General features: G+C 59.8%; 3 protein-coding genes across 5 annotated transcripts in view; 1 reads left to right on the plus strand and 2 right to left on the minus strand.

Moving 5' to 3' along the window:
* LOC131586588 (protein Niban 2-like) overlaps window positions 1–9,556 on the plus strand; it is a 29,856-nt gene extending 20,300 nt beyond the window's left edge. Inside the window, exons 6-15 of one of the 2 annotated variants that reach the window (XM_058853578.1) lie at window positions 2,761–2,876; window positions 2,959–3,063; window positions 4,351–4,513; window positions 4,853–5,040; window positions 5,198–5,353; window positions 5,888–6,004; window positions 6,431–6,538; window positions 6,648–6,759; window positions 7,067–7,911; window positions 7,987–9,556. In XM_058853578.1, the coding sequence (XP_058709561.1) occupies window positions 2,761–2,876; window positions 2,959–3,063; window positions 4,351–4,513; window positions 4,853–5,040; window positions 5,198–5,353; window positions 5,888–6,004; window positions 6,431–6,538; window positions 6,648–6,759; window positions 7,067–7,911; window positions 7,987–8,277 (2,201 nt within the window). In that variant the 3' untranslated portion in view covers window positions 8,278–9,556. Of the gene's footprint in view, window positions 1–2,760; window positions 2,877–2,958; window positions 3,064–4,350; window positions 4,514–4,852; window positions 5,041–5,197; window positions 5,354–5,887; window positions 6,005–6,430; window positions 6,539–6,647; window positions 6,760–7,066 lie in introns of both variants that reach the window. The other variant, XM_058853579.1, reaches the window with a different exon arrangement.
* Window positions 9,557–9,579: 23 nt separating this feature from the next.
* SLC31A2 (solute carrier family 31 member 2) lies at window positions 9,580–14,252 on the minus strand. Of its 2 annotated transcripts, none has more exons than XM_058853582.1 (4): window positions 14,014–14,252; window positions 11,399–11,730; window positions 10,921–11,089; window positions 9,580–10,382 (listed from the first exon to the last, which is right to left on the minus strand). In XM_058853582.1, exons 2-4 carry the CDS (start codon window positions 11,463–11,465, stop codon window positions 10,214–10,216), a joined length of 405 nt encoding a protein of 134 aa, XP_058709565.1. In that variant the 5' UTR covers window positions 11,466–11,730; window positions 14,014–14,252; the 3' UTR covers window positions 9,580–10,213. The 2 variants fall into 2 exon arrangements, with proteins under 2 accessions (XP_058709565.1, XP_058709563.1); XM_058853580.1 differs by having other exon boundaries at window positions 9,589–10,382; window positions 11,399–11,465; window positions 14,014–14,250.
* Window positions 14,253–14,774: 522 nt separating this feature from the next.
* Window positions 14,775–25,368, minus strand: part of LOC131586626 (collagen alpha-1(I) chain-like) — a 62,454-nt gene continuing 51,860 nt past the window's right edge. Inside the window, exons 42-68 of the mRNA XM_058853655.1 lie at window positions 25,266–25,319; window positions 24,911–25,018; window positions 24,500–24,553; window positions 24,148–24,255; window positions 23,833–23,886; window positions 23,662–23,715; window positions 23,377–23,430; window positions 22,936–22,989; window positions 21,613–21,720; window positions 21,432–21,485; window positions 21,253–21,306; window positions 20,909–20,962; window positions 20,473–20,526; window positions 20,257–20,310; window positions 19,976–20,029; window positions 19,290–19,343; window positions 18,378–18,431; window positions 18,234–18,287; window positions 18,014–18,067; window positions 17,881–17,898; window positions 17,666–17,719; window positions 17,416–17,478; window positions 17,065–17,230; window positions 16,716–16,822; window positions 16,366–16,446; window positions 15,983–16,168; window positions 14,775–15,668 (exon numbers count right to left, since the gene is read on the minus strand). Of these exons, the coding sequence (XP_058709638.1) occupies window positions 15,519–15,668; window positions 15,983–16,168; window positions 16,366–16,446; window positions 16,716–16,822; window positions 17,065–17,230; window positions 17,416–17,478; window positions 17,666–17,719; window positions 17,881–17,898; window positions 18,014–18,067; window positions 18,234–18,287; window positions 18,378–18,431; window positions 19,290–19,343; window positions 19,976–20,029; window positions 20,257–20,310; window positions 20,473–20,526; window positions 20,909–20,962; window positions 21,253–21,306; window positions 21,432–21,485; window positions 21,613–21,720; window positions 22,936–22,989; window positions 23,377–23,430; window positions 23,662–23,715; window positions 23,833–23,886; window positions 24,148–24,255; window positions 24,500–24,553; window positions 24,911–25,018; window positions 25,266–25,319 (2,013 nt within the window). The 3' untranslated portion in view covers window positions 14,775–15,518. The remainder of the gene's footprint in view (window positions 15,669–15,982; window positions 16,169–16,365; window positions 16,447–16,715; window positions 16,823–17,064; window positions 17,231–17,415; window positions 17,479–17,665; window positions 17,720–17,880; window positions 17,899–18,013; window positions 18,068–18,233; window positions 18,288–18,377; window positions 18,432–19,289; window positions 19,344–19,975; window positions 20,030–20,256; window positions 20,311–20,472; window positions 20,527–20,908; window positions 20,963–21,252; window positions 21,307–21,431; window positions 21,486–21,612; window positions 21,721–22,935; window positions 22,990–23,376; window positions 23,431–23,661; window positions 23,716–23,832; window positions 23,887–24,147; window positions 24,256–24,499; window positions 24,554–24,910; window positions 25,019–25,265; window positions 25,320–25,368) is intronic.

The following is a 25,368-nucleotide window of genomic DNA, read 5'->3' on the forward strand; positions in this document are numbered from 1 at the left end:
AGCCCCAGATCCTGGCCATGCTTGGGATGGTGAGAAATTTCCTGAGGAAGGCAGTGCCAGAGCAGAAACCTGCTCAAAATCGTGTGTTTTAGTGGGTATTTTAGACGCTGCCCAGTTTCTAAATTCTTATTTCGTTCCTGGGAACCCTGGGTAGCCTCAGTTTTGCCTCAGTTTTGCCAGAGTTGCTGTAATAGGGTGGGATCTGGTGGGATTCCATCCTCCCATGTTGGATTAAATCTCCTAAAAAACTGCTCTTTTCCTTTTGATTTTGTGCTGGGGGTCTCTGAGCTCCTTGGGCTGAATGTGTCCCTTCAGTCCAGCCAGGGCCTGGGCTCCTTTGTGTGGGGCTGGGTGCTGTGACCCCTCATCCCCCTGAGGATCATTTCTGGGTGAGCTCAGCACCCCAGAACCCCCCGTGCTGGCTGCACCAGCAACTGTGAGCAAAACCACTTCTGGATAAAAGAGGAATCCTGCTAACAACCCCCCAGTTTTTATCTCTAATTCCCCCTGCTCCCACCTGCTGGGTGCTGCTGTGGGACACAGGGAGGTGGGAGCCCCTTCACCACCCTCTCTGCAGCCATGGTCATGCCAGAAAATCCTCTCCTCCCTCTCCTTCTCCTCAGCATGTGATGGAAAAGCCTTCCCAAGTGGGCAGTGGCCAAGGAGGGCTCAGTGCCGGGGCTTCTGCATTCCTCCAGCCCGGATTTGTCTGTGACATTGTTCTTCCTGCCCCTCTCTGCTCCTGGGAGCTCCAGGATCCTGTTTCATATTCCATGAAGGCTCTTTTGTTGTTGTAAAGCACTTTAGGTTGTTTGGGTTTTTGTTTTTTTTTCCCTCCCCCTAAATTAGAGGCTCTGTTTCTGCCTCTGGTTGTGATTCGTGTGGGAATTTTCACCTCCCTTTCTCAGACTGTGTTTGTGTAACAGCAGCTCTTGTGTAAGGAGTGGGATGTGCAGCTCTGTTCCTCACAGGGTCTGCCTGCTGTCCCTGGATGTTCTGGCTGCTCCAAAACTGTCCCTCATCCAGTCTGGTGTCACCTGGGGCCGGGCAGTGCCCACCCTGAGGGCTCTTGCCTCTTGTTGCAGGATGGTTTGAGTTAAAAGGGACCTTAAATCTCATCCAGTGCCACCCCAGCCATGGCAGGGACACCTCCCACCATCCCAGGCTGCTCCCAGCCCTGTCCAGCCTGGCCTTGGGCACTGCCAGGGATCCAGGGGCAGCCCCAGCTGCTCTGGGCACCCTGTGCCAGGGCCTGCCCACCCTGCCAGGGAACAATTCCTGCCCAAGATCCCATCCAGCCCTGCCCTCTGGCACTGGGAGCCATTCCCTGGCTCCTGTCCCTCCAAGCCCTAAATCACACATTGATGAAGGAAACTCATTAAATTTGCCCTGTGAAGTGGCACAGGGGCTTCTTGCCCCAGCTCTGGCTGGGCAGGACACAGGGCTGGGGACAGACTCAGGGATGTCCCCAGGCTCAGCCTGGAGTGGCCTTGGGAAGGTTCTGTGGGGGCAAATCCTGTCCCAGGCCCTGTAGGGACAGAAGGGGAGAAGTTGTCCCACCTGGGAAGGGATCTGAGCTCCCAGGAGCTGTGGATGGAGCAGCACCAAGTCCTGGATGCTCAGCCCAGCTCTGGCTCCCACCAAAGACTGAGAAAGGAGCAGATTTTACTTTCTCAGTGGTTTTTCCCCCTGATTATTAAGCTACCCCTCAGCAAAAGCTGCTTAAGCTTGGAGTTAATTGTAATCGCCTTAGAAAAGTCTGTGTGCACTGGGAGAGATCTGCTCACTGCCCCGGGCTGTCCCCTTGGACACCTGGCCGTGTCCCCAGCACTGCCAGGTGGTGTGGGACGTGTCAGCACCGCAGGGATGATCCCCTGGAGCCTCCCAGCAGGGTCACCCTGGCTCAGATCCCACCCTGATCCCCTCCTCCGGCCATGGGGGTGGAGGGTTCCCACCTCCTATCCCCTCCCAGGGGTGTTTCCCTGTCTGGCAGGGACCTCCACAGCCCGGACAGGCTGGGACAAGGCAGGGACACGCATGGGACATGTGGGACAGCTCCTGGGCTGTCCTGCCTGCCTGCTGTCCCCATCTCCCAGCCCTGCCCCTCCTCCTGACTGTGCTGTGCCAGGGTGGGGGTGACACCTGAGCCCCCCTCGTGCTGCAGTGACTCACCCTGGCACAGCCCGGCCCTGACTCACTCCTGAGGCCTCTTGGCCACTTTCCTCTTCCTTCCAAACCACGCTGCTCCCGACAGGGCTTCTCTTCCTCCAGCCCCCCCAGCTGGCCCATCCCACAGTGCTGGGTGCCATGGGGTGCTGGGGGTCACTGAACCCCCCATCCTGGTGAGCCCCTGCTGCTGCTGCTGCACCTTTGGAACTCACTGAGCCCCCAGGTCCCCGTGCACCATTTGGGGTCACTGAGCCCCCAGGATCCCATCCATCATTTGGGGTCACTGAGCCCCCAGGATCCCATCCATCATTTGGGGGTCACTGAGCCCCCATCCTACCCAGCCCCTGCTCCTGGGTGTCTCCCTGCCCCCGGGGTGGCTCTGGAGGGGATCAGGAGCCCCCCAGCCACTGCTGCCCCCCACCCTGTCGGGTCCAGTGGCTTGGAACAGGATCCCCCAATCCGGGTGACAGCCCTGGGGGCTTGCACGGCTCCCAGGGTGTGGGGGAACCACACAAAGGTGGGCTGGGGGTGCCGGGCTGCCCCTCATTCCCAGTTCCAGGCTGACCACTCGTCCTCCTCTCCCCTCCACAGGGATCTCCGAGGATTCCAAGGTGGAGGCTCCAGCCTTCACGGACGCCATCCGCATGTACCGGCAGTCCAAGGAGCAGTACGGCACCTGGGACATGCTCTGCGGGAACGAGACCCAGGTGAACACCCACACCCCCAACCTGGGCTGGGAGGGCTCTGGGGGGGCTGAGCAGGATCCCCAAAAACCTCCTGCTTCCACAGGTCCTGAGCAACCTGGTGATGGAGGAGCTGCTCCCCGAGCTCAGGAGCACCATCGCGCCCCGGCTGAAGGGCAAAGCCCCGGAGCGCCAGCGGACCTGGATCCAGGTGTGGGGCTGGGGCTGCCCGGGGGGGTCCCCATCTGCCAGACCCTGCTTTGGGGGGCCTCCCTTCCCCGCTGGGCTCCCTTCACCGCCTTCCTGCCCCTTCTCCCGGCCCCTGCCAAAGAATCCGTCCTTTCTCCGCAGAGGTTTTTTAAAGCTCCTTCTGTGCCCCTGCCCAGCCCCGCCTGCTCCGCGTCCCCGGGGCCAGGGAAGCGAACAGGAGGAAGCCCAGCCCCGGAGCAAAGCCCGTCCTGGCTAAATTTAGCGAGCTGTTTTTAGAACAGCGCGGGCTAAATCCAGCCCAAAGCCTTGCGAAAGACTGAGGGCTCTTCAGAACTGCCTGTTAAAACCTTGAACTCCGATAGATAATTACCACCAGGCTCGTAATGGGCCACTTGAGCGGCCTGGAAACACACAAACGCTGCTTTTCCAGTAGCTGCGGTGGCCGGGAAGCCCGGGGGAGGGAGGAGGGGGAGGGTTCTGCATCCTGCCAGCCCCAAAATCGCAGCCTTTGGCAGCAGAGTGAGTGTGAAGCGCCAGCGAGCGGCTCCATCCTGCTCAGGAGGCTGGCTCTGGGACCCCAGGGACGGTGAACAGGGCTGGGGACAGATTTTGGGGTGGTCTGGGGCTCTCCTGCTTGGACCACCAGTATCCCTGGACCTGCAGCATCCCCAGACCTGCAGCATTCCCAGACCTTCAGCATCCCCAGACCCCCAGACCTTCAGCATCCCCAGACCTTCAGCATCCCCAGACCTTCAGCATCCCCAGACCTGCAGCATCCCCAGACCTGCAGCATCCCCAGACCTGCAGCATCCCCAGACCTTCACCATCCTCAGACCTGCAGCATCCCCAGACCTGCAGCATTCCCAGACCTGAAGCATCCCCAGACCTGAAGCATCCCCAGACCTGCAGCATTCCCAAACCTGCAGCATTCCCAGACCTGCAGCATCCCCAGACCTTCAACATTCCCAAAATTTCACCATCCCCAGACCTTCACCATCCCCAGACCTTCAACATTCCCAGAATTTCACCATCCCCAGACCTGCAGCATTCCTGGACCAGCGGCACCCCCAGCCCCACCTGGGGCAGGTTGTGTGATGGAGGCAGCGCTCACCTCGCTGCCCCTCCAGCACCACTTGGAGCAGTTTCTGCACTGCAGGAGCTCCATCTCACCCAGCTGGGGGGTCCCTGGGGTGCCTGTGGGGCAGGGTCTTGTCAGGTGCTGCAGGTGATGGTTGGGGGTGCAGCTGGAGGTGTGGGGGTGTCTCTGACCCCCCTCCTGTGCCCCCAGGTGTCGGATGCTGTCTATAGGATGGTCTATGAGCTGGCCAAGGAGCAGTACGACGCAGCAGTGGCCAGGTGTGAGCAGGAGCGGCCGCAGCTGGAGAGCACCATCCGCACGGACATGGACCAGATCATCACCTCCAAGGAGCACCTGGCCAGCAAGATCCGAGGTACAGCCCTGCAGGGATGTGGGGCTGTGCCCACGGCTCCTGGGGTGGCTGTTCCAGGGTGCAGCACTGCCCCTGGCACCCTTGGGGGGTTCATGGCATTGTCCCAGGAGGTGGAGGACGAGGTGGGCAGTCACCCCCCAAGTGTGGCAGGAGTGGGATCAGTACAGAGCAGGGACACTCTGCAGGAATTCCTTGTGTTGTCATGAAAGGAGGAGCCTCCTCCTGGCAGGGCTTGGGAACAGGGGCAGCTCCTCCTCCTCCCTGGGGTGGTTTAGGATGTGCTGTGAAGGGCTGGAAGGACAGAGGAGCCTCACCATCCTTATCCCTGCTCTTTCCCAGCCTTTGTCCTGCCCAAGGCAGAGGTCTGTGTCCGTAACCACGTCCAGCCCTACATCTCCTCCATCCTGGAGGCCCTGATGACCCCCACGAGCCAGGGCTTCGCCGAGGTGCGGGAGGTGTTCTTCAAGGAGGTGACTGACATGAACATGAACGTTGTCAACGAGGGAGGCCTGGAGAAACTGGTGGAGGTGAGACCCGGTGGTGCTCCTTGCCAGCTCACGGGTGACAGGGCCAGTCCAGCTGCCACCCCCAGTGTGGGCCGCAGGCTGAGAAGGTTCCACCCATGTGGGGTGGAATGTTCCTGCCCTGAGTACGTGCAGAGGCTGAGCTTGGCTTTGTCCCCAGTACATGGAGAAGCTCTCCCACCTGGCCTTCCACCCCGTGAAGATGCAGTCGTGCTATGAGAAGATGGACCAGCTGAAACTGGAGGGTCTTCAGCAGCGATTCGATGTCTCCAGCACGTCCGTCTTTAAGCAGAGGGCCCAGATCCACATGAGACAGGTGAGATGGGGACCAGAGTCCCCCCTGTCCCCCTGGGCTGGGAACAGAGGTTTGGGGAGCCCTGGCTGGTCCAGCCCAGCCTGGAGTGGGGTGTAGGAGGATCAGGGGGTGCAAACCAGCTCTGAGCACCCTCCTCTCTCAACACCCCTGATCCTCAGGGTGAGGGCTGTGAATGCCACGCTGGGATGTCAGGGATTTCTCCAGAATGAAGGCTCTTTGCCTGTTGGATATTGGGAAGGAATTATTCCCTGGGAGGCGGGGAGAGCCTGGCAGAGGGTGCCCAGAGCAGCTGGGGATGTCCCTGGATCCCTGGCAGTGCACAAGGCCAGGCTGGACAGGGCTGGGAGCAGCCTGGGATGGTGGGAGGTGTCCCTGCCATGGCTGGGGTGGCACTGGATGATTTTAGGGTCCCTTCCACCCCCAAACCGGAGTGGGGTTCTGTGCTGAGGCTCATCTTGGTGTGGCAGTGCCCCAAGAGCCCCCTGCCCACCCTTTGGGTGTCCCCCCACGCTGACCACGTGCCTCTGGTCACAGCAAATGGACGATGCCGTGCACACCTTCGAGACCCTGCTGCACCAGGAGCTGGGGAAGCTGCAGGGCAAGGACGACCTGTGCAAATCCATCCAGCGCATCCTCGAGAGGGTGCTCAAGGTGAGCCAAGGGCTCAGGGCCTTTGGTGGCCTCACTAGGCCAGGGAAGAGGCCAGGAGTGATGTTGCCTATTTCAACAAGTCTTCTGAGGAAATACTTCTTTATATTGAGGTTTTCATGGATTTTGCTGGGGGCAGGCAAGTGGGAAATGACCTGGAGGAGCCTGGACCCCTGTGACCGTATCTGTAAAAGTCCCCCAGTGTTCAGACTGGCCCCCAAACCCTCCTGCAGCCAGCAGTGGAAGAGCTGGCTCCTACCTGGGCTCAGAAACACTGGGAAACATCTGGAGAGAGGGATGTGAGGCCAGAGGGGAGTGTTCTGTGCAAATGGGCTGGGGGGCAAATCTCAGGGGTTTGTGCCCGTGAGGAGCACAGCACAGCTGCCAGCCCACAGCCCTGGGTGACCTGGGCACCTTCTCACCCTGCAGAAATTTGACTATGACAGCAGCACTGTGAGGAAGAAGTTCTTCAGGGAGGCCCTGCTGCAGATCACCATCCCCTTCCTGCTGAGAAAGCTGGCCCCCACCTGCAAGGGGGTAAGAGGGGGAAGTTTGGGGTGTGGGGAAGGACTGTCCACCCCCGTGGAGGGGCTGGAGCATCCATGCCCCCCAACCTGCTGGGCTGAGCCACCTCTATCCCTGGCAGGAATTAGCCAAGTTTCAGGAGCTGATCTTTGAGGACTTTGCCAGCTTCATCCTGGTGGAGAACACCTACGAGGAGGTGGTGCTGCAGTCGGTGATGAAAGACATCATGCAAGGTAGGGTCCCGTGTGAGGAGGGGGTGACCCTCAGGGGGTCTCTGAGGAGGGGTGATTCTGTTCAGGGGATCAGCTCAGGGCTGTATGAGATGGGGTGACCCCGTGCAGGGTGCTGGGGGCTCTGTGAGGAGGGGTGACCCCATACAGGGTGCTGGGGGCTCTGTAAGGAGGGGTGACCCCATACAGGGTGCTGGGGGCTGCCCCAGGAGCAGCTTTCCCACCTGGCTTCCCCACGGGGAGGACTGGGCACGGTGTCCCAGCCTGGCGGTGCCAGCAGCCCCCGTGACCTGTCCCCTCCTGTCCCCAGCTGTGAAGGAGGCGGCCGTGCAGCGGAAGCACAACCTGTACAGGGACAGCATGGTGATGCACAACAGCGATCCCAACCTGCACCTGCTGGGAGAGGGCCTGCCCATCGACTGGAGCGAGGAGTACAGCGGGCAGCCCGAGGCTGAGCCGGCGGCCGAGCGGCGCCGCAGGGCCAAGCAGGTGGTGTCGGTCATCCAGGACGACGAGGGGGCCCTGCCCTACGGGGCCGAGGCGCTGCTGCAGCCCGGCTCCCCCGAGCCTCAGGAGGCAGAGGAGGCACATCCCGGGGTGCCCCCGAGCCCCCCGGATGCGGTGAAGGAGATCCGGGAGGCGCTGGCACAGGAGAGCCTCGGGGATGGTGCCGGGGTGGAGGAGCGGCTGGTGAATGGCACCGACGCCGGTGGTGCCAGCGAGGAGGGGCTGCTGCTGGCAGGGGCTGCCCAAGGGGATGTCACACAGCAAGGTCCAGCCCGTGATGGGGACGGGGTGCGCTGTGTGGCATCGTCACCTGTCCCTGGAGCTGAGATCCCATCAGGGACTGGGAGAGAACGTGCCACACCAGCATCGTCACCTGTCCCTGGAGCTGAGATCCCATCAGGGACTGGGAGAGAACGTGCCACACCAGCATTGTCACCTGTCCCTGGAGCTGAGATCCCGTCAGGAGCTGGGACGCGCCGGGCTGCACCAGCCCCGCCTGTGCGGGGAGCTGAGGTGTCATCGGGGGGGCAGTGTGCCACACCAGCATCGTCACCTGGCCCTGCAGCTGAGGTCCCGTCAGGGACTGTGAGACAACGTCCTGAACCAGCATCACCCGTGCCCAGAGCTGATGCTCCATCAGGGGCCGAAGTGCCACACGCCACACCCAGATCATCCGTGCCAGCATCACCTGTGCCCAGAGCTGATGTCCCATCAGAGGCTGAGGTGCCACACGCCGCACCGAGATCATCCGTGCCAGCGTCCCCCGTGCCCAGAGCTGACTCCCCGTCGGTGTCCAGCGTGCCACATGCCACAGCAGCACCAGCCAGCCCCCGAGCCGATGTCCCAGCAGAGGCCGAGGTGCCCCAAGTCACAGCAGCACCACCCGGAGCCCAGAGCCCATCACCAGGGTGGCACCAGCGCAGCGAGATGGAGACGGGCGAGCAAGGGGAGCGCAGCCCCCCACAGCCCAGGGCCAGCACGGAGAGCGGTGAGGGGGTGCAGACTGAGTTCTAGCCCCAGCCCCCTGCCACGGACTGGCCCAGGTGACGCTGGGGCTGGGGGAGGGGGATAGGACCCCCGGGATGGAGAGCGGCACCGCGGGAGAGGGAGGGGATGGGGACACCGAGACCTCGCTGCCTAACGGGGGCCAGGCCCACAGCCCCTACTGGGTCGGACTAGGGGTGGCCCCAGTCTGGCATGGGGCATCCCCTGCGCTCTGCTCTGTCCTTCTTCTGCCTTATTTTCTTTCCTACTGAGGAGATGCTTTACTGAAGAGCTTTATCTGCCCCCCACACCAGTGCCTGGGGCTGCCGGGGGGGCTGGCACTGGCCCTGCTCAGGGTGGGTGTGTGGGATGGGACCCTCCTGGCTGTCCCCAGGGGTGTCCCTGCCCCAATCCAGGCGTTTCCTGCCCACTGCCACCCCCCCGGCCGGCTCCGGGAGCGCCAGTGGGAGCAGGGGCTGCAGGGGGTGATGGAAACCAGGGGACATGACAGGGACAGCAACGCTGTGGGGCGTGAGCCACTGCTGAGGGGGAGAGTGCTGGGACAGGCGTGAGCCCCAGGCTGGGCTCAGAGCATCCAGGCCAGGCTCAAAGCATCCAGGCTGAGCTCAGAGCATCCAGGCTGAGCTCAGAGCATCCAGGCCAGGCTCAGAGCATCCAGGCCGGGCTCAGAGCATCCACAGCCCACCCCAGCCATCCCAGGGTGTTTGAGGAGATATTTTAAGTTCAGAGTTAAATCTCTGGGGGAAGGTGGCACTCATGCCGTGTCCCAGCAGTGCGTGGCAGGACTGGGATAATTCCAGGCTCAGCTCGCTGTGCAGTGGAGAGATCCCAGCCCCTGCCCTCCAGATCTCAGCACCTGCCATGGATGGTTTCTCCAGCTTTGCAGGTTTTGGCACCTGCTGTGATGGCTCAGCAAAGAGCAGGGCTTTGCTGACCCCCCATCTGTCACAGGGATGGGACAGGACTGCTGCAGCCCCCACACAGCGATGGCAAAAGCCCTGGAGGTGCTGGGGGTCTGCAGGACTCCTGGGTGGGACACCTGGAGCAGGGACCAGCACCCCGACACCCACCTGTGCTTAGGTGCCACCGTTCCTGCCCCAGAAGGGGGGTGCCCAGCCTAACCCACTCAGGGGGGCCCCCAAAGTGCCTTGGGAGGCCCCCCTCAAAGTGCCTTTCTCTGTGAACTTCAAACCTGTCTCTTCCAGGATATTTTATTAAGAAAGTTATACAAATGTTTAAAGATATGCTTATAATAATTAATAAAATGGAAAAGCTTTATTTAATGCCAGAGGAGACTCTCCTTATTCCTGAACTGCCTCCCTGGGTAGGACTGGGGATCCCAGTCCCTCTGTGAGCCAGGGGTGGCACATCCTGAGCCCAGCCAGCAGCGACACAAACCAGGAGAGGAGCTGAGATGATTTTATTAGAAGGGGGGTCCTGAAGAAGCAGCAAGAGGCACCTGGAGCAGCATTTCCCCCCTGGCACAGCCACACCAGCGGCTCAGGGGCTGCTCCAGCCCCATCCCTGAAGCACAGGAGCGGGGTAGGGGTGGCAGCACCCCCCCAGCGTCCCCAAAGGCACTGTGTGAAGAGGGGCTTGGTGCAGGGCAGCTCTGGGCAGGGGTCCCTGAGCCCAGCTTGCTCCCTTCCCCCAGCAAGTCACCGGATGGTTCCCATTCCAGCCAGGATCAGCCTCCTCAAAAAGCAGGGAGGGGAGGAAATGCCAGCACCCCCCCGCTGTCATCACCTGGACAAAGGTCCCTGAGAGCCAGGGGACAGCCACCGGCTGAGGAGCTGCACATGGGGCTCCCCGTTCCCAGAGCAGGGCCCCCAACAAGTCCTTGGGTTTCTGCATCCCCCAGAGCACGGGGACAGAGACAGACCCAGCAGAAGTGACAGCAGCTTTCCCAGACAAAGGGGCAGGAGGTGGGACACGGTGGGGGGCTCTAGCCCCGGCCGAGCAGGGGGTACACCATGAAATAGCCCAGCGTGGAGCCCACGATGGCCCCCAGGAAGATCCAGGCGTTGTAGGACATGACTGCCAACATCACCATATAGCCCAGCACCACCTGCACCACGTGGAACAGCGTCTGGCCCACGTGGAACCAAAACCACCTGGGGAAGGAGATGGGAAGTGCATCAACGAGGGGCTGGGGCAGCTGGAATCACCTCCCAGAGGGAGCCTGGGGTGGCCAGGGGGGGGTTTGGGGAGCAGGGAGAGGAGTGGGGGCTGCAAACAGCAGCTCAGGGGGAAATCCCGCTCCAAAATCAACGAGGCTGGCAGTAAGAGCAGCCCCAGGAATTAAATACAAAAGGAAAAATCCAAGGGTTGGCTCCAAAGGAAGGAACGGTCAGGGCCAGGCTTGTGAGGACAGAGTTGGCGCTTGTGCCCATCCCCAAAGCAGTAGGACCCTCCTGCACCCACAACAGCTCCTGGAGGGGAACATGAGCCTCTGGCCACCACCCTGGACATCTCCCAGAGGATCTGGAAGGGCTGAGCTGCCCCTGGAGCCACCTCCCCAGGCTGTGCACACCCCCCTTCCCTGTGAGCCTGCAACTCCTCCTCACAGCCCTCTCCCCTCTGTGCTGGCCACGGGGCCACAGAGCCATCCCTGAGCCCCCCCAGTGGGTGCCAGGGGGGTCCCTGGGGTACCTGCCCTGCGCAGGGCCACTGTCCCCCTGCTGGGGCTCGGTCAGGGCCTCCTGGCTGAGGCTGTGGGGCAGGGCCAGCAGCGCCCGCCGCAGCAGCACGGCCTTGCCCATCTTCACGGCCTCGTAGAGCACGGACAGCAGCAGGATCACCAGCACCGAGAGCACCATCCCTGCAGGAGAAACATCCCAGCACTGCCCAGGCGTGGGGAGAGGCTGTGGGGGTGACAGGGACACAGCAGGGCCTGGCACGGGGTGTGTGGGAATATCCACGGGGTGAAGTGGAGGGCTCCTGGCACTGGGGTTGTTAAATGTCAGGAAAAGGTGTATTTAGCTTTTTAATTCACAGAATTAAGTAGGAGAAGTGGAGGGATGGAGGGATGGAGGCATGGAGGGATGGAGGCATGGAGGCATGGAGGCATGGAGGCATGGAGGCATGGAGGCATGGAGGGAGGGATGGAGTCCCAGTGCTGGCAGCCTACCTGTGGGGCTGTGGACATTCCAGAAGTCAAAGAGCAGCACTGCTGTGTCCGAGAAGTAGAAAGTCATCTGGAAAAGAGGCCAGGGAAGGGCAGTGCTGAAGCCCCTCAGGTGCCCACCCTGTCAGCAGGTCCCACCCTGGGATGCTCATCTGGGGATTCACCAAATGGTGCAAGTTTTTTCCCCAGCTGTGAAACGGGAAGAGGAACTGGCACGGACAGTCACAGTCACGCTGACTGGGTTGAACTCTTCCCATCACCTCCAGCAGGACAATTTCCCTCTCCAGCAGCAGCTCCTGTGAGTGTCTGGGCTGTGACAAAAAGCCAGTTTACCCCTGTGACAAAGAGAGATGAATCTAGGGCTTCATCCACGTGGATTTGAGGAGGGAAGGTCCCTGGGGGAAGCTGAGCAGAGCCTCTGCTCCCCTCTGCCTCCCAGGGCAGAGAAACGTCCTGCACTGCCAGGACACCCAAAAACTCAACCACCGAGGCACCCAGAGCCACAGGTGTGAGCACCCAACGATGGGGACCAGGTCCAGGGGTGCCTCCCTGACAGAGGAGCATCAAACCCAACACTGCCAGGACCTGCAAAGGCACCACCCCTCCTCCTTCACTCCGCTGAAACAGGAGGAGCAGGAATTGCTCTTGTGTAACATCAGCTGCAGAACTCGTGCCCAGCTGCCACGTCTTGCCCAAAAGCTGGAATTTTGTTGGGTTTTTCACGCTGCCTTTGGTGAAGCTCTCTAGGAGGTGTTTGTGGAGCTCACGGCTGCTCCTCTCCTGTATGGATCCGTGTTTGGATCTGTGTTTGGAGGCTCTTTCCTGCCTTTTGCAACACCAGCAGAGGTGACTGACAGGAGCAGGACCAGTCTCAGCCAGAAATACCATCCAACATCCCGTGGGTGTTCAGGCCACAGCCTGGCTCCAATTACACCCCTCGGCCCTCCTTACCCAAAGACATTAGCACATGTAATTAGCTCAGCCTTTTAAGCCTCCTTTGGCCACAGATTAATGATAATTAGCCTTTAAATGAAGCTATTTCTCCTTTACAGGCTTCACCCACAGGTCTGCAATGTGGTGGAAGGAGCAGGTGACTGTTTTAGGGATGGGGGACAGAAGTGATGGGCAGAATCAGAGTCATAAACTTTGGAAAAGTCCTCTAAGACCATGAAATCCAAACATTCCCCCAACACTGCCAAGGCCTCCACTAAATCCTGTCCCCAAGTGCCACCTCTCTATGTTCTTTGAACAATTCCAGGGATGGTGATTCCACCCGTTCCCTGGGCAGCCTGTTCCAGAGATCCAGAAGATCCAGAAGATCCTTTTGCTGCCCCAGCCTGGGGTGGAACCACATATTTTCGGTGTGACACCAAAATGATGCTCCTTGGGCCAAAAGCTCCTCTCCTACAGCGAGGCCACAGAGAGATTTCTTGGTGGATGAAGATCAAGAGGGCAAAATCTTAAAAATGCCAGCATTCCTCCCAGTAGGGAAGAGGCACCGCTGCCAGGGAGATGTCCCACAAAGCAGGGATCGAGCAGGGGTGAGGCTGCACCCAGCTCCTCCCCCGCAGGAATTCACACCGGGAAAATGAGCTGTTGGGAAACCTCCTGTACTCAGTGTGCATTTAGAGCTGGATCTGCTGCAGTTTTGGGATTATTCTTAGCAAAACCTGTGGTGCCTGCACAGAGCAGTGCCAGGCTGCTGCTCCAGTCCAGCTGGGATGTCTGATCCCACATTTTGGGATAAAGCTGCCTTCCTGCAGCACCCCGACCCCACCATGAACAGCACAGTGTCCCACGGGGGTGTCCCCAAACTGGGATCCTCCTCGGGAATGGTGTCACCCTCCAGGCCTTGCTGCTTCCAACAAACCAGGCTTAAACATCCAATAAAACCAGGGAATGGTTTGGGGGCTGGAAGGGATCTTAAAACTCATCCCATGGGCAGGGACACCTCCCACTATCCCAGGCTGCTCCCAGCCCCATCCAGCCTGGCCTTGGGCACTGCCAGGGAGATTGAAGGAGTTCTGGGGGGATTCATGAGACTCCAGAGGGGCCCTTGGGGGTTCCAGAGGGGTTTTAAGGGGATCCAGGGGGATTCATGTGATCCCAGGGGAGCATCACAGGCATCCAGGGGGATTTAAGGGGTTCCAGGGGAGGATTCACGGGATTCTAGGGTGAAACCATGGAGTTCCAGGGGGATTTAAGGGGTTCCGGGGTGGAATCAATTCCAGGGTGGCAATTCAGGGGGTTCCAAGGGAATTTAAGGGGTTCCAGGCTGGAATCACAGACCAGGGTGGGGATTCATGGGGTTCCAGGGGAATTTAAGGGGTTCCAGGGGGATTTAAGATATTCCAGGGGGGATTCACGGGGCTCCAGGGAGATTGAAGGGGTTCCAGGGTGGAATCACGGGGTTCCAGGGGAATTTAAGGGGTCCCAGAGGGATTTAAGGGGTTCCAGGGGAATTTAAGGGGTCCCAGGGGAATTTAAGGGGTTCCAGGGGAATTTAAGGGGTCCCAGAGGGATTTAAGGGGTTCCAGGGGTATTTAAGGTGTTCCAGGGCGGATTCAGGGGCTCCAGGAAGCTCTCGGGGTCCCGGCCGTTCCCGTCCCGGGGCTCACCTGCATGGTGGCGGCGGCAGCGGGCGTGGGGCCCGGCCCGTCCCCTCAGGCGCTGCTGCCGGGGGCTGTGGGGGCTCTCGGGGGCTGTCGCTCCGATGTCGGGGGCTCTCGGGGGCTGTCGCTCCGATGTCGGGGGCTGTCGTGTGTCCAGTTTATTTCCCCGGGAGCTGTCGTTCCGCTGTCGCTCGGCGCAGGGCTCCCCGGGAGCTGTAGTGCGGCGGGGCGGTGCTGCCCGTGTCGCCTCCTCCCCGGCCCGGCCCGGCCCTGCCTCAGGCCGCGCTTTCGCTTTCCCTTCGCTCCTGCCTCCCATCGCTTTCCCCCCCGCTCAATCCCGGTCCCCGAGAGCGGGGATTGCACCCTGAAAATGCTGAGAGTTTTTTGAGGTGTTCAGACTAGAGAGGAGAAGGGTTCAGGGAGAGCTCAGAGCTCCTTCCAGGGCCTGAAGGGGCTCCAGGAGAGCTGGAGAGGGGACAAGGGATGGAGGGACAGGACACAGGGAATGGCCACAGAGCAGGGATAGGTGGGATTTTGGGCAGGAATTGTTCCCTGGCAGGGTGGGCAAGTCCTGGAATAGAATTCCCAGAGCAGCTGGGGCTGCCCCTGGATCCCTGGCAGTGCCCAAGGCCAGGCTGGACAGGGCTTGGGTCACCCTGGGATGGTCTCCAGGTTCTACTCCAACCCAAATTCAGGATTGTATGATTTTATTTTCCCTATAGATAGGCAGGACAAAGGAGAAGTTTCCTTCCAGCTGTGACTAGAAGCATGCAGATGTTTGCTCCATGCTGGGACATTCCAACCATTACACCTGGGAACAAGGAGTGCTGAGCTGCCCCTGCCTCAGTTTCCCCAAGTGCCAGCAGGTGCAGATGCCCACAGAGGCACCCAGTGTTACAATGCCTGACTCTACACCACTAAAATCCCTCTCAGTGAGATGGAGACTCAAAATCGAGGCAGGATTTGGGGGGGGGGATTGACATTTTCACCCCTTTGCAGCACTTGGTGATGGAGGTGCTGGAGCAGCACCACACTGGGCTCTCCCAGGCGCACCAGGGCCATTACCAGCCCAATCCTGGTAAAATCAATGCTCCAACCATTTGTGCACTTGATCCTGGCAAAGAAAAGGACCTTTCCTTCCTCTTTTCCCAGACTGGAACTAGTCTTGCTCCTTGGTTGGTCTTTTTCTTTACAGACAATTCCCAGGGATTATAATTACATGAACCTCCCCCAAGCAGTCATGAAATCAGCACCTTCTCATATATAATATATACATATATAATATATATATATAATCTATAGACAAATGACTTTTGTAAACAATATTCCTCAGCTCCAGAAGGAAGTGGAGCCCAGGACATAACACAGCTCCAAACACGGAGCTCAGAGAGAGCCAGCAGCTCTGTGGAGCAGGTGGGAGCCCCGTGCCACCCCCAGCCTCCCCTTGTCCCCATTGGGATGGCTCCTGGGTGGGGACAGAACCGGCTGGCTCGGTTTGGGTGGCACCACTTTCAGCTGAAGCAAACTGGTCCGACTGTGAAACCAAACTGGTGCGAGGCGTCGCCGTTGTGGAAGACAGCCAGGTCCCGCAGGGGCAGCAGCCACAGCTCCTCCGTGCTGAACTGGAAGATGGTGTCGGTGATGGAGGAGTCGTTGTCCGGCTGAAATGACCACCAGGGACAGCTGAGCGGCACCAAACCCCTCAGCTGAGGGCCTGCAGCTCGCTTGGCTGCTCCTTGATGCACCCAGGCTCCATCCCCAGGGTGGTGACCTCCCTCCTGTCCCCCAGGGCCCGCCCCATCCCTTGCCACATCCCAAGACCGTGAAGCTCCTTGGGCTAGAGGAGAGGATGTTCTCCACCCCATCCCACCGTGTGCAGCCTCATCCACACGGTCCATCCCAAACTGGGGGAGTTCAAACACTCTCCAAAGGGCTCTCCAAATGTCGGGAGGCTTTTCCAGGCACGGTGGCTCACCAGGCAGCCCTGCAGGCTGGCTGCATAGCTGTGATCCCGGGAGTCTGCCAGGAAGCGGATTTCCTTGTCGGGCTGGGGCTGGCTGTGCTCTGGGGCCGGTCTGCAGGAGTACGAGACCTTCTGGGTGGCTCGGTGGCTGTGCAGGCGCAGGAAGCGGAGCTGCACCGCGCTGGCCCCGTATTCCAGCTGCAGGGACAGCGGGAGAGACAACCGGGGGCTGCTTCAGAGGGGCTGTGCTCCCCCCAGCCCCCTGCTAAAGCGCTGGAGCTCCTCGCAGAAGGAGGTGGCACGTCCCTCTGTGCTGTCCCACCACTGCAGGGTGGCACTTGGAGACCCCCGACCTCACCTCGGTGTCCCCTCGGCTGTTCCAGCCGGGCACTCACCAGGAAGCCCCCGGGCAGGGTGCTGAACCACTCAAAGGTGTTCTCAGAGCTGTAGGTGCTCAGCCAAGCCTTGATGGGGACCTGAGGGGAGTGGGGACAATTGTCACACTGTCCCAGCAAGGGGAGAGTGGCACTGACAGGACAAAGGAGCCAGCACAGAGCCTGCTGTCCCTGCAGCCTGGCACACACCGTGACCGGGATCCTCGCTCCAGAGTGCTCCAACAGCTCCCTGCCAGGACAGTGGGCACCACAGCAAGGGAATGTCACCCTGTCCCTCTCCAGCCCCACCAGCCCTTGTCCCCACCCACCCTGAGGGGTCCCTCGGGGCTGAAGCTGCCCCATAACCACACCTGGTTGTGGATGGGGGCTATGCAGGTCTCCCCCCCAGCTGTGAAGTTGCAGAAGGCCAGCAGCGCATCCTGGGGGCTGCCCTGGTTGGGGTCGATGTAGTATTGCCCTGGAGGGAGGAGAGGAGAGCCCCTGGCACCCAGGTTTGGCACAGGGAGGGTGACACACAGTGCCATCCCACCCCAGCTGGTGGCCTGGCCACCAGCCTGTTTCTCCAGGGATGCCCATGAAGCCCCATCTGACCTCATTCCCCAAAATCCTAATTCCCTCTTTATTTCAAAGAGCTGCCTGTCCCTTCACAGGCTCTGGAGATGGGGCCAGGTCCAGGGCGGTTCCCCATGTCCCTGGTACCGTCAGGCAGCTCGGGGTGAGCCAGCAGCAGCTCCTTGCAGGTGGTGGCCGGGTTGGATTTGGTGCCATTGGGGTGCTCCATGAGGGCTTGGAGCTCCCGGCTCAGGAAGTCCAGCAGAGCCCAGACCACGGTGTAATTCAGGTGGTTGGAGGAATAAATGAGGTGCTGAAAGAAAAAGGAGGGGATATCACCAAGCTGATCATAGATCCCCCCACCAGGAGCATCATCAGCTGTTGAGGAAGGGGATGGCACATGCAGGGGACAAGGGAGGAGCTGGATCTGCTCAGTCTTGGTGCACAGGGGCCCTCAGGAGCAGCAGGACATGGGACAGCATCGCTGGGGTCACTCACCTGCAGCTCCTCCTGCGACAGCATCAGTGGGGGCCCACTGGGACCAGGGGGGCCAGCCAGACCCTGGGGGACAGTGACAGTGCTGGTGGCACTGGCTGCTGCCCAGGAGCCCTTCAGCAGCTCCTCCACCAGTGCCAGCAGCTGGACATCCCCATGGGATGACAGCATGGCATGGCAGGGCCTCACTGCCACGTTGAGAGGAGTAAGGGACCCAGATTTTGGGATGAGGGGTGTTTGTGGCTCTGCTTACCGGCATTCCCGGCGTGCCCCTGGGGCCTGGCAGGCCTGGGAAGCCTCTCAGCCCCTGCCAGAGGAGGAGGTGGAAAAGGGAAGGAAAGCAAGGTGGGAGATGCTGCTGTGCTGAGCTGCACCCCCATGGGCCCCCTGCACCCCTGGAGTGGGAAGGAGGGAAGGGATCCCATGGCAGGGCTGATCCCGCTCCAGCTGCTGCTCCCCACTACTTACTTTGGGTCCAGACAAGCCCTGGAAGGAAAGGACAAGACTGGGATTAGAGGGAGGCACGTGGGATCAGAGCTGCATCCCTCTGGGGCCAGGAGTGAACCCCAAACCCCTCCCTGCAGAAGGGGGAAGGACTCACCGGTGTCCCGGGAATTCCTGGGTGTCCCCGTGGGCCAGGGGGGCCAGTGTCACCCTGCAAGGACACCAGAGAAGCTCAGGATGCTGCACAGGACATCCCCCAGCCCTGCATCCTTCTACAACCCAACCCCTTCCATAGGTGAATCTTATATTTCTTAAATAAGAAATTCACCCCAAATTCTCATTTTAGTCCCTGACATCCCTCTCCACCCTGCCCTTACCTGCTTTCCCTTGGGTCCTGGCCTCCCAGGGACACCGTGGGGTCCTGGCTTGCCCTGGGAACGTGGCAGGATGTCACACAGGGTGTCACTCAGGGTGACAAGGGACGCAGGGGGGGAAGGAAAAGAGCAAAACCTGTCACACACCTTGAAGCCATCATCCCCTTGCTGGCCCAGGTCACCCTTGCTGCCCTTCTCGCCCTAGGAGAGAGTCAGGGAGAGCTTTGGTGGCAAAGGGAAGGACAGAACTCCCAGGACACCAGTGTGGGTGGGGAAATTCAGTTATATCATATTTTTATATACATATGAAAATATAATTTCAGTTATGGCTGGCTGCAAAATTTCTGGAGCAAAAGCCCCCAAACCCCCATCCTTTTGGTTCCACAGAATTCACTGCACCCACATTTCTGGGGACAGAGGCAGCTCCAAACTGAAAGGATCATCCCAGACTAAAATATCTCTCAGGAAAACCCTGGAAGTTGCCAGGAAGTACTTGGAGAGAATAAAGAAGATTCTTGGTGTGCTGAAACCAGAAGCAGAGGAAAAATCCCAGCACAGCCTCCCCTCCTCCTGCTCTCCCAGGAGCTGCTCACTGAGCTCACGAGAAATTTAAAGTTTTAATGTTTCCCAAGGTTTCATTTTCATTTTCCTGAAGGATCTGAGCAGCTCCCCATTGCCAGGGACTGCTTGTCACTCTTATTTATGGCCGTGGGGCTGAGCAATGGGATGTTTGGGATGTGCCTGGTTTCTCCAGCCAAGGCTGGACCCATCAGGAGGGGCACAAGGGAGGTTCAGCTCACGGTGCATCAGCATCAATGCTGAAATCAGGGATTAAAAGGCTCCACACTGCTGCTTGCAACTCCAGAAGGATGGAAAAGCTGGAAAAGGACTGGATTTGGGAGGAAATCTAACAGTTCCATCTCCCAGCACTTGGGAACCCCCAGAGAAGGACGGTGCAGCCATCAGGGTTCAGAAAGAGGGGAAGAAGGGGTGGAATTCAGCAAATTAAATGCCACCCTGTGCCCAGCATCCCTGCTGTGCCTGGCACACGTCCCCTACCTTGTGTCCTTTCGGTCCAGGGTCTCCTTTGATGCCCTTCAGCCCTGGGATGCCCTAAGAGGGAAACATGGAACTTGGAGCTGAGCTGCTCCTGTCAGCCCCTGGCAAGGAGGGACCTCCCCACACCTGAGGATTTCAGGCAGATTTAGAAACTTTGAGGCATTTTCTCATCGTTTCTTTGATTTTTGCTTTCAGGAGGATTCCTCAGCAAAGCCCATTAAAAATGCACTGGAGGTGCCTTGACTGGCTGAGAAAATCCAACTTTTTTTGGGTGAAGTTGCCAAAGTTGGGCTTTTTTTAGGAATTATTTTAAGCAGAGAAAAAAGCCATTTCTAGTAATTAAAATAAATATCTGAGTCCTTTTTGCTGGCTGCAGTTTGTCCCTCCAGCCTTGACAGCTCTCTGGGAAGGTGGGCACAGTCCCATTAGTGCTCAGCACTGCCTGGCATCAGACATCCCTAAAATGAAGGATTTGGCCTCCAGAAGCACATTTTGGGAATGATGTGATTTGCCTGACTGCACACACCCTCCTGGGATGTTAATATGGGAGGAGAAGACAGGAGGAGACGGATGAACCACTTAAAAACTTCCCTCATTTTAAACAGATCCCTGCTTTGGGTCCCTGCAGAGCTGGATCACACAAGCAGGGAGCAGGCAGCACCCCAAAACCCCACACTGATACTCACGTAAGGTCCCTGGGGGCCTTGGGGACCTGGAAGTCCTTTGTCACCTGGGTAGCCCTGAAATGCAAAGGGAGAAGCCCTGGCTGTGCCCAGGGTGATGCTCCAGGGCAGGGAGAGCAGCCCAGGGTGCTGTGGGTGTGGGAGATGCCCCTGTTGGGCTGGGGGGCTCTGGGGGGACAGAGCCCTCAGTTATCTTGGTTTATTCTTTTCTAAATCGGGGCTCAGGCAGGTGGGGGCACCCCCAAACTGCCAGGGGGGCCAGGCAGCCTCCCAAAGCCACGTACCTTGTGTCCCCGGGGACCCCGTGGGGGCTGCTGGCCCATCTTGCCTCGCTTGCCCTGGGGACCACAGATGAAAGACTCACAGGTAGTTCCAAACTAATCCAGACACCCTTCATCCCTCCAGGATCCTCTCTCCAGGGATTCTGAGCCCCTGCACGGGCTCCAAGGAGCAGCTCCCTGCTCCCTGCCACCCTCCGTGGGGACAGCAGTGTCATTTACCCGTCTGCCAGCTTCTCCTGGGACCCCTTGGTCCCCTTCCTGCCCCATGTCGCCCTGGGGGAAGAAGAGATGGGGGATGTGGGGCTCAGCCACATCCCAGGACTGGGGAAGAGGAGCTGGAGATGGGGATGGAGCCCACCGGGCACTGGGGGATTCTGGAGATGGGCACCAAGAGCTGGGGAGGCCCCTGTGCCCCCCAGGGCCACCTGAGCCAGGCTGGGGGCAAGATCTCCCAGCCCCTCACTCAAAAACCAGCCCAAGGCAGCCCAAGAGCATCCTGTGTTCTCCAGGTGGAGAAAAACAAGTCCCCCTGGGCGATTCCCACTGTTTTCTTTCCATGGTCCCCAGTGGGATTGACCAGCTCAGGCTTGCCCACCCCATGCCCATGGGGCAGTTCCCCTCAGGTGCCCTCCCCAGGGGAGGATTTTGGGGGTACCTTATTTCCTTTGTGGCCTTTACATCCTTTAGGACCAGCTTGTCCAGGAGAGCCCTGAAATCCCAAAGGAGAAGGAAACCCTTCTGTGAGGATGCTGTGCCAGGAATGCCCCTCCTGGCTTCCCTCCCTGCCTTGCCCCGATGTGCACAGGAGGATGCTCTAAGCTGGAATCTTCCCTTTGGGATTTTCCCTCTCTCTGGAGCCGCCTGGGCAGAGGGGGGGCTGTGGGAAGGTTCAACAGGAGCAGGAGGTGGTGCCTGCATTGATTTTTTCCACACCCAGGAGATGCCAGCATGCCACAGCCTCTTCAGGGAGAACCACCACGACTCCATCCCACTCCTCACCATTTGTCCCGGTTTTCCCGGCTCTCCTGGCTCCCCCTTTGCGCCCACCAGGCCCTAAGAAGGAAAAAGGAAACAAGGCAAATCCAGACCTCTGAGTTATTCACCCAAATGCCAGAGGGACACAGATCTGTGAGGCTGGAAAAGCTGGAGCAGGGAATGAGAGAGAGGAGCCCGCTCACCTCAGTGCCGCTCAGCCCGGTGGCTCCGGCTTCTCCCGGTGGACCAAGAGTCCCCTGAGTTGGGGACAAAACATGAGGCTGGCACCAGGGGAAGGCAGGAGGGCACAGCTGGGGCTGTTGTCCCCAGGGACAGCTGTGCCAGGGATGTCCCCTGCCCGTCCCCGGGGAGCAGAGGCGGTACCTGCCGGCCCGGCTGGCCCTTGGTGCCCACCACTCCTCTGGCTCCCTCGTGGCCGCTGTAGCCCCGGAGCCCAGGGGCACCTGCCAGTCCCCGAGCCCCCTGCGAGCCCTGCAGGGCACACAGATGGGGACACTGCTCACCCCCAGCCCCCTGCGAGCCCTGCAGGGCACACAGATGGGGACACTGCTCACCCCGAGCCCCCTGCGAGCCCTGCAGGGCACACAGACAGGCACTGCTCACCCCCAGCCCCCTGCGAGCCCTGCAGGGCACATGGATGGGGACACTGCTCACCCCCAGCCCCCTGCGAGCCCTGCAGGGCACACGGACAGGGACACTGCTCACCCTGAGCCCCCTGCGAGCCCTGCAGGGCACATGGATGGGGACACTGCTCACCCCGAGCCCCCTGCGAGCCCTGCAGGGCACATGGATGGGGACACTGCTCACCCCCAGCCCCCTGCGAGCCCTGCAGGGCACACAGACAGGGACACTGCTCACCCCCAGCCCCAGCAGGGCCCGAGCATGGCGCTTCAGCTGCACTGAGCTTTGCAAATCCACCTGGAGTTTATCCCACAGCAAATCCCCTGGAGTTTATTCTGAAGCAATTCCCCACTGGAATTTATTCCACAGCAATTCCACTGGAGTTTATTCCACAGCAATTCCCCACTGGAGTTTATCCCACAGCCTGACCTCTCCCAGCAGATTGCCCAAGCTAAAGGCAATTGATGCCTTTGATGCCATGGAAGGTGCCCCTGCCCATGGCAGGGGATGGAATCCAATGAGCTTTGAGGTCCCTTCCAACCCAGACCAGTCTGGGATTCTGGGAGTGCATAGGGGCACGTCTTGCCCAGGCAGAGCGGCACTGCAGCCTGGGAAAACTGGGATGCACATGGGGTTTATCCTGCAGCTGAGCTCAGGGCATCCATAACACGTCTGTGGCTCTGTCACAACCATCATCCCCATCCTGGGGCACCTCCAGTGGCACTGGGCAGCTCCTGGAGCCACAGGGACACCTGGGGATGTGCTCCAAGGAGAGGGAAATCCAGAGCCCTGGAGCTGCCTCAGGCAGATGCCAGCAGCTGAGTGTTACCTGTGCAAGAGCTGTGGCACTTTGGCACGGCTTTTAACAGCTCTATTAAAATTCCTTTAGGGAGTTATGCCGTGGGAAATCCAAGGAAGCAGTGACTCAGTCCCAGGGCAGGAGCTGGGAGCCATGGCCAGGCTGGCAGAGCTCACTTTGCAGCCATCCCCAGGGTGAGACACATCCCAAAATGCCACCAAACCTCTTTCCCAAGGGAATTTTTGGGGGGCAGGATGAGTACTCACCACTGGACCGGGCTTGCCACCATCTCCCTTCGTTCCATCATCTCCAGCCAGTCCCTGTGGGGACATTGGGGGTTCAGAAAAAGCCCCTCACCACCATGTCCTTCACCTCTGTGGGGACTTTGAGCATCCTGTCCCACACCCCACGCTCAGCTGGCCAGGACAGCACTGGGAGCCACGTGGGAGTGAGCAGGATTCAGCAGCAGGAACAGGTTTTCCATGAGGCACCCCTGGGTGCTGGAAAGGGTCTGATATTGGGGGTTTAGGTACTGGGAGTTTGGGGTTTTAGGGTCAGTGCTGAGGTGTTAAACCCCCTCCTCATTTCTGAGCCCCCCAAGCTGGCCAGCAAAGGGACAAGAAATCCTTTGGGTTACACTGAAAATAGCAAAGAGCTGGGGAAGCCTTTGGCAACTCCCAGCTCTGCGACATTCCAGACATCAGCACCTCAAATCCTGCAGCCCCAGCAGGTCCATCCACACCTCGTGGCCCTGGATCTCCCTGGGAAAGGAAGGGAAACAGCTCTGTCCGTGGGAAAACCCTTCCCTGCCTTGCTGGCTTTGGAGCTCAGGCAGCAAGACAGGGAGTGTCCCTGTCACCAGCCTGCCCAGGACAGCCATGCAGCCACTCCCAGCACATTCCCAGCACATTCCCACCGGGAGAGCTTGGGAAGAGGCCAGAAAAGGGAGTTTCACCCAGAGATGAAGGATTGGATCCATCATCCCTCTGTACCTTCTCTCCCTGGGGACCGTCGAGCCCAGGAGGACCTCGGAGTCCTGTCCCCCCCTGTTGAGGGCACAAGCAGAGGTCACTCAGCCCTGCCCAGTGCTCCCAGTCCCACAAGTGTCCCCTCACCAGGGCTGGGAGAGGTTGAAAGGGAAGAGGGGACATGATCTGACTTACAAACCATCCTCTGGCTCCAGCAGGTCCTGCAGCTCCGGTGACACCGCCCTGGCCCTGGCACACACAGGGAGATGTGTTCCAGCAGGGGCTGGAAATTGGCTGGAGGCAGCATTACCCCAAACTGCCCCACAAACCCAAACCATCCTTTTGTGCCAACAAGACCCAATTTTGGTGTCACGCCTGTGAGACATGAAACTCCCTAATTTGACAATTCCTAGGATTTTCTGCAGCTCCCAGAGCCCAAGGTTTCCCACCAGGGGTGCGTCCCCTCCTTGCCACCCATCACTTTGGCCACCCAGCCCCAGCTGTACTTGCCAGCAAACCTTCTCGGCCCTTCTCTCCCTTCTGGCCTTTCCCTCCAATTTCCCCCGTGGCAGCTCCTGGACCAGGAATTCCAGGAAGGCCCCTGGGGCCAGCATTGCCCTGCTCAGTGATGGAGACAAGTGTCACCACAAAGAGGGAAAAGGAACAGCAATAAATGAGCAGAGAGATAAGCTGTGTCACCCTCTGGCTGGGTGCCACAGAGAGCAGATCACCCTGGGGTGCTCCTCAGCCACGGGGACACCCCTGTCCTGCTCTGTCCCCAGCGTGGAGCAGCAGAGGTTGAGCAGGCCAGGGGTGTTCCCGAGGTGCTGGAAAAAGGGGCAGAGTTAGAGACACCCCTCACCTTCCGTCCCTGCAGTCCTGGCTCGCCCGGGTCTCCAGTGTCACCAGTGTCACCCTGCCCGGGGGGAAATGCCCACATTGGACACAGCAGCTGCTCCCCAGCCCCATCCCAGGGCGGGTTAAAAGCTGGGCTTTGATTTCCATGGGATTTCCCACCCTCCCCTGGCTGGGATTTTGATGCTGGGTAAGGCACGGCCTCACCTCCTGTGCTGGGAGATCCCCCCAGCTGTGACCCCAAAACAGACACATAAAACGCTGAGCACACCTTGCCCAGCACAGGGACCCCCAAAGCATCAACCCCCACTTCCATGGGAGCGTCCCAGGCTCCGTGGGGCAAAGCCATGGCATGGGCAGGGCCCAGAGGCAGCACCTGCCCCATTCCCATTCCCTGTGGGGACAATCCCACACGTACCTCCTTCCCTTGCATCCCAGGCCGTCCTGGTGGCCCCTCTGTCCCCTCATCCCCTGGCTCCCCAGGGCTCCCTCTGATGCCTGGAGCTCCACATGTCCCTGGTTCTCCCTGGACAGGATGAAAATCACCAGGATGATTCTTGCCTGCCTTTTCCAGCTGAGCCTGGATCTGCCCTCCATCATTTTCCATACCGGGAAAAACCCAATTTTCTTTTGGGACCCCCCTTGCCATGCCCAGCAATGTCAGCCCCCAGGCATGAGGATGCTGGGGGGAGTTTCAAACACTTCCCATGGATTCAGGCACCTGTGTGACCCTGCCGGAGTGGGGTGAGCCCAGCACCACCCCCAGCACCCACCTGCTCACCCTTGGGCCCCAGCTGACCCTCTGCTCCCAGCGGTCCTGGTGGTCCCTGCGGAGGAAAGAAAAGCCCAGCCCTAGCACAGCTCACTGACCCAGCT

Source organism: Poecile atricapillus, chromosome 20, assembly GCF_030490865.1.
Source record: "Poecile atricapillus isolate bPoeAtr1 chromosome 20, bPoeAtr1.hap1, whole genome shotgun sequence".
NCBI classification, from domain to species: Eukaryota; Metazoa; Chordata; class Aves; order Passeriformes; family Paridae; genus Poecile; species Poecile atricapillus.

Bases quoted from the DNA above. Each gene is read 5' to 3' on its own strand.
- SLC31A2 (XM_058853580.1), bottom strand. The intron at 11,090-11,398 runs GTAGGCTGCCAG...TTTCTCCTGCAG, and splicing joins GAATGTCCACAGCCCCACAG to GGATGGTGCTCTCGGTGCTG. The intron at 10,383-10,920 runs GTACCCCAGGGA...CTCCTTCCCCAG, and splicing joins AGTGGCCCTGCGCAGGGCAG to GTGGTTTTGGTTCCACGTGG.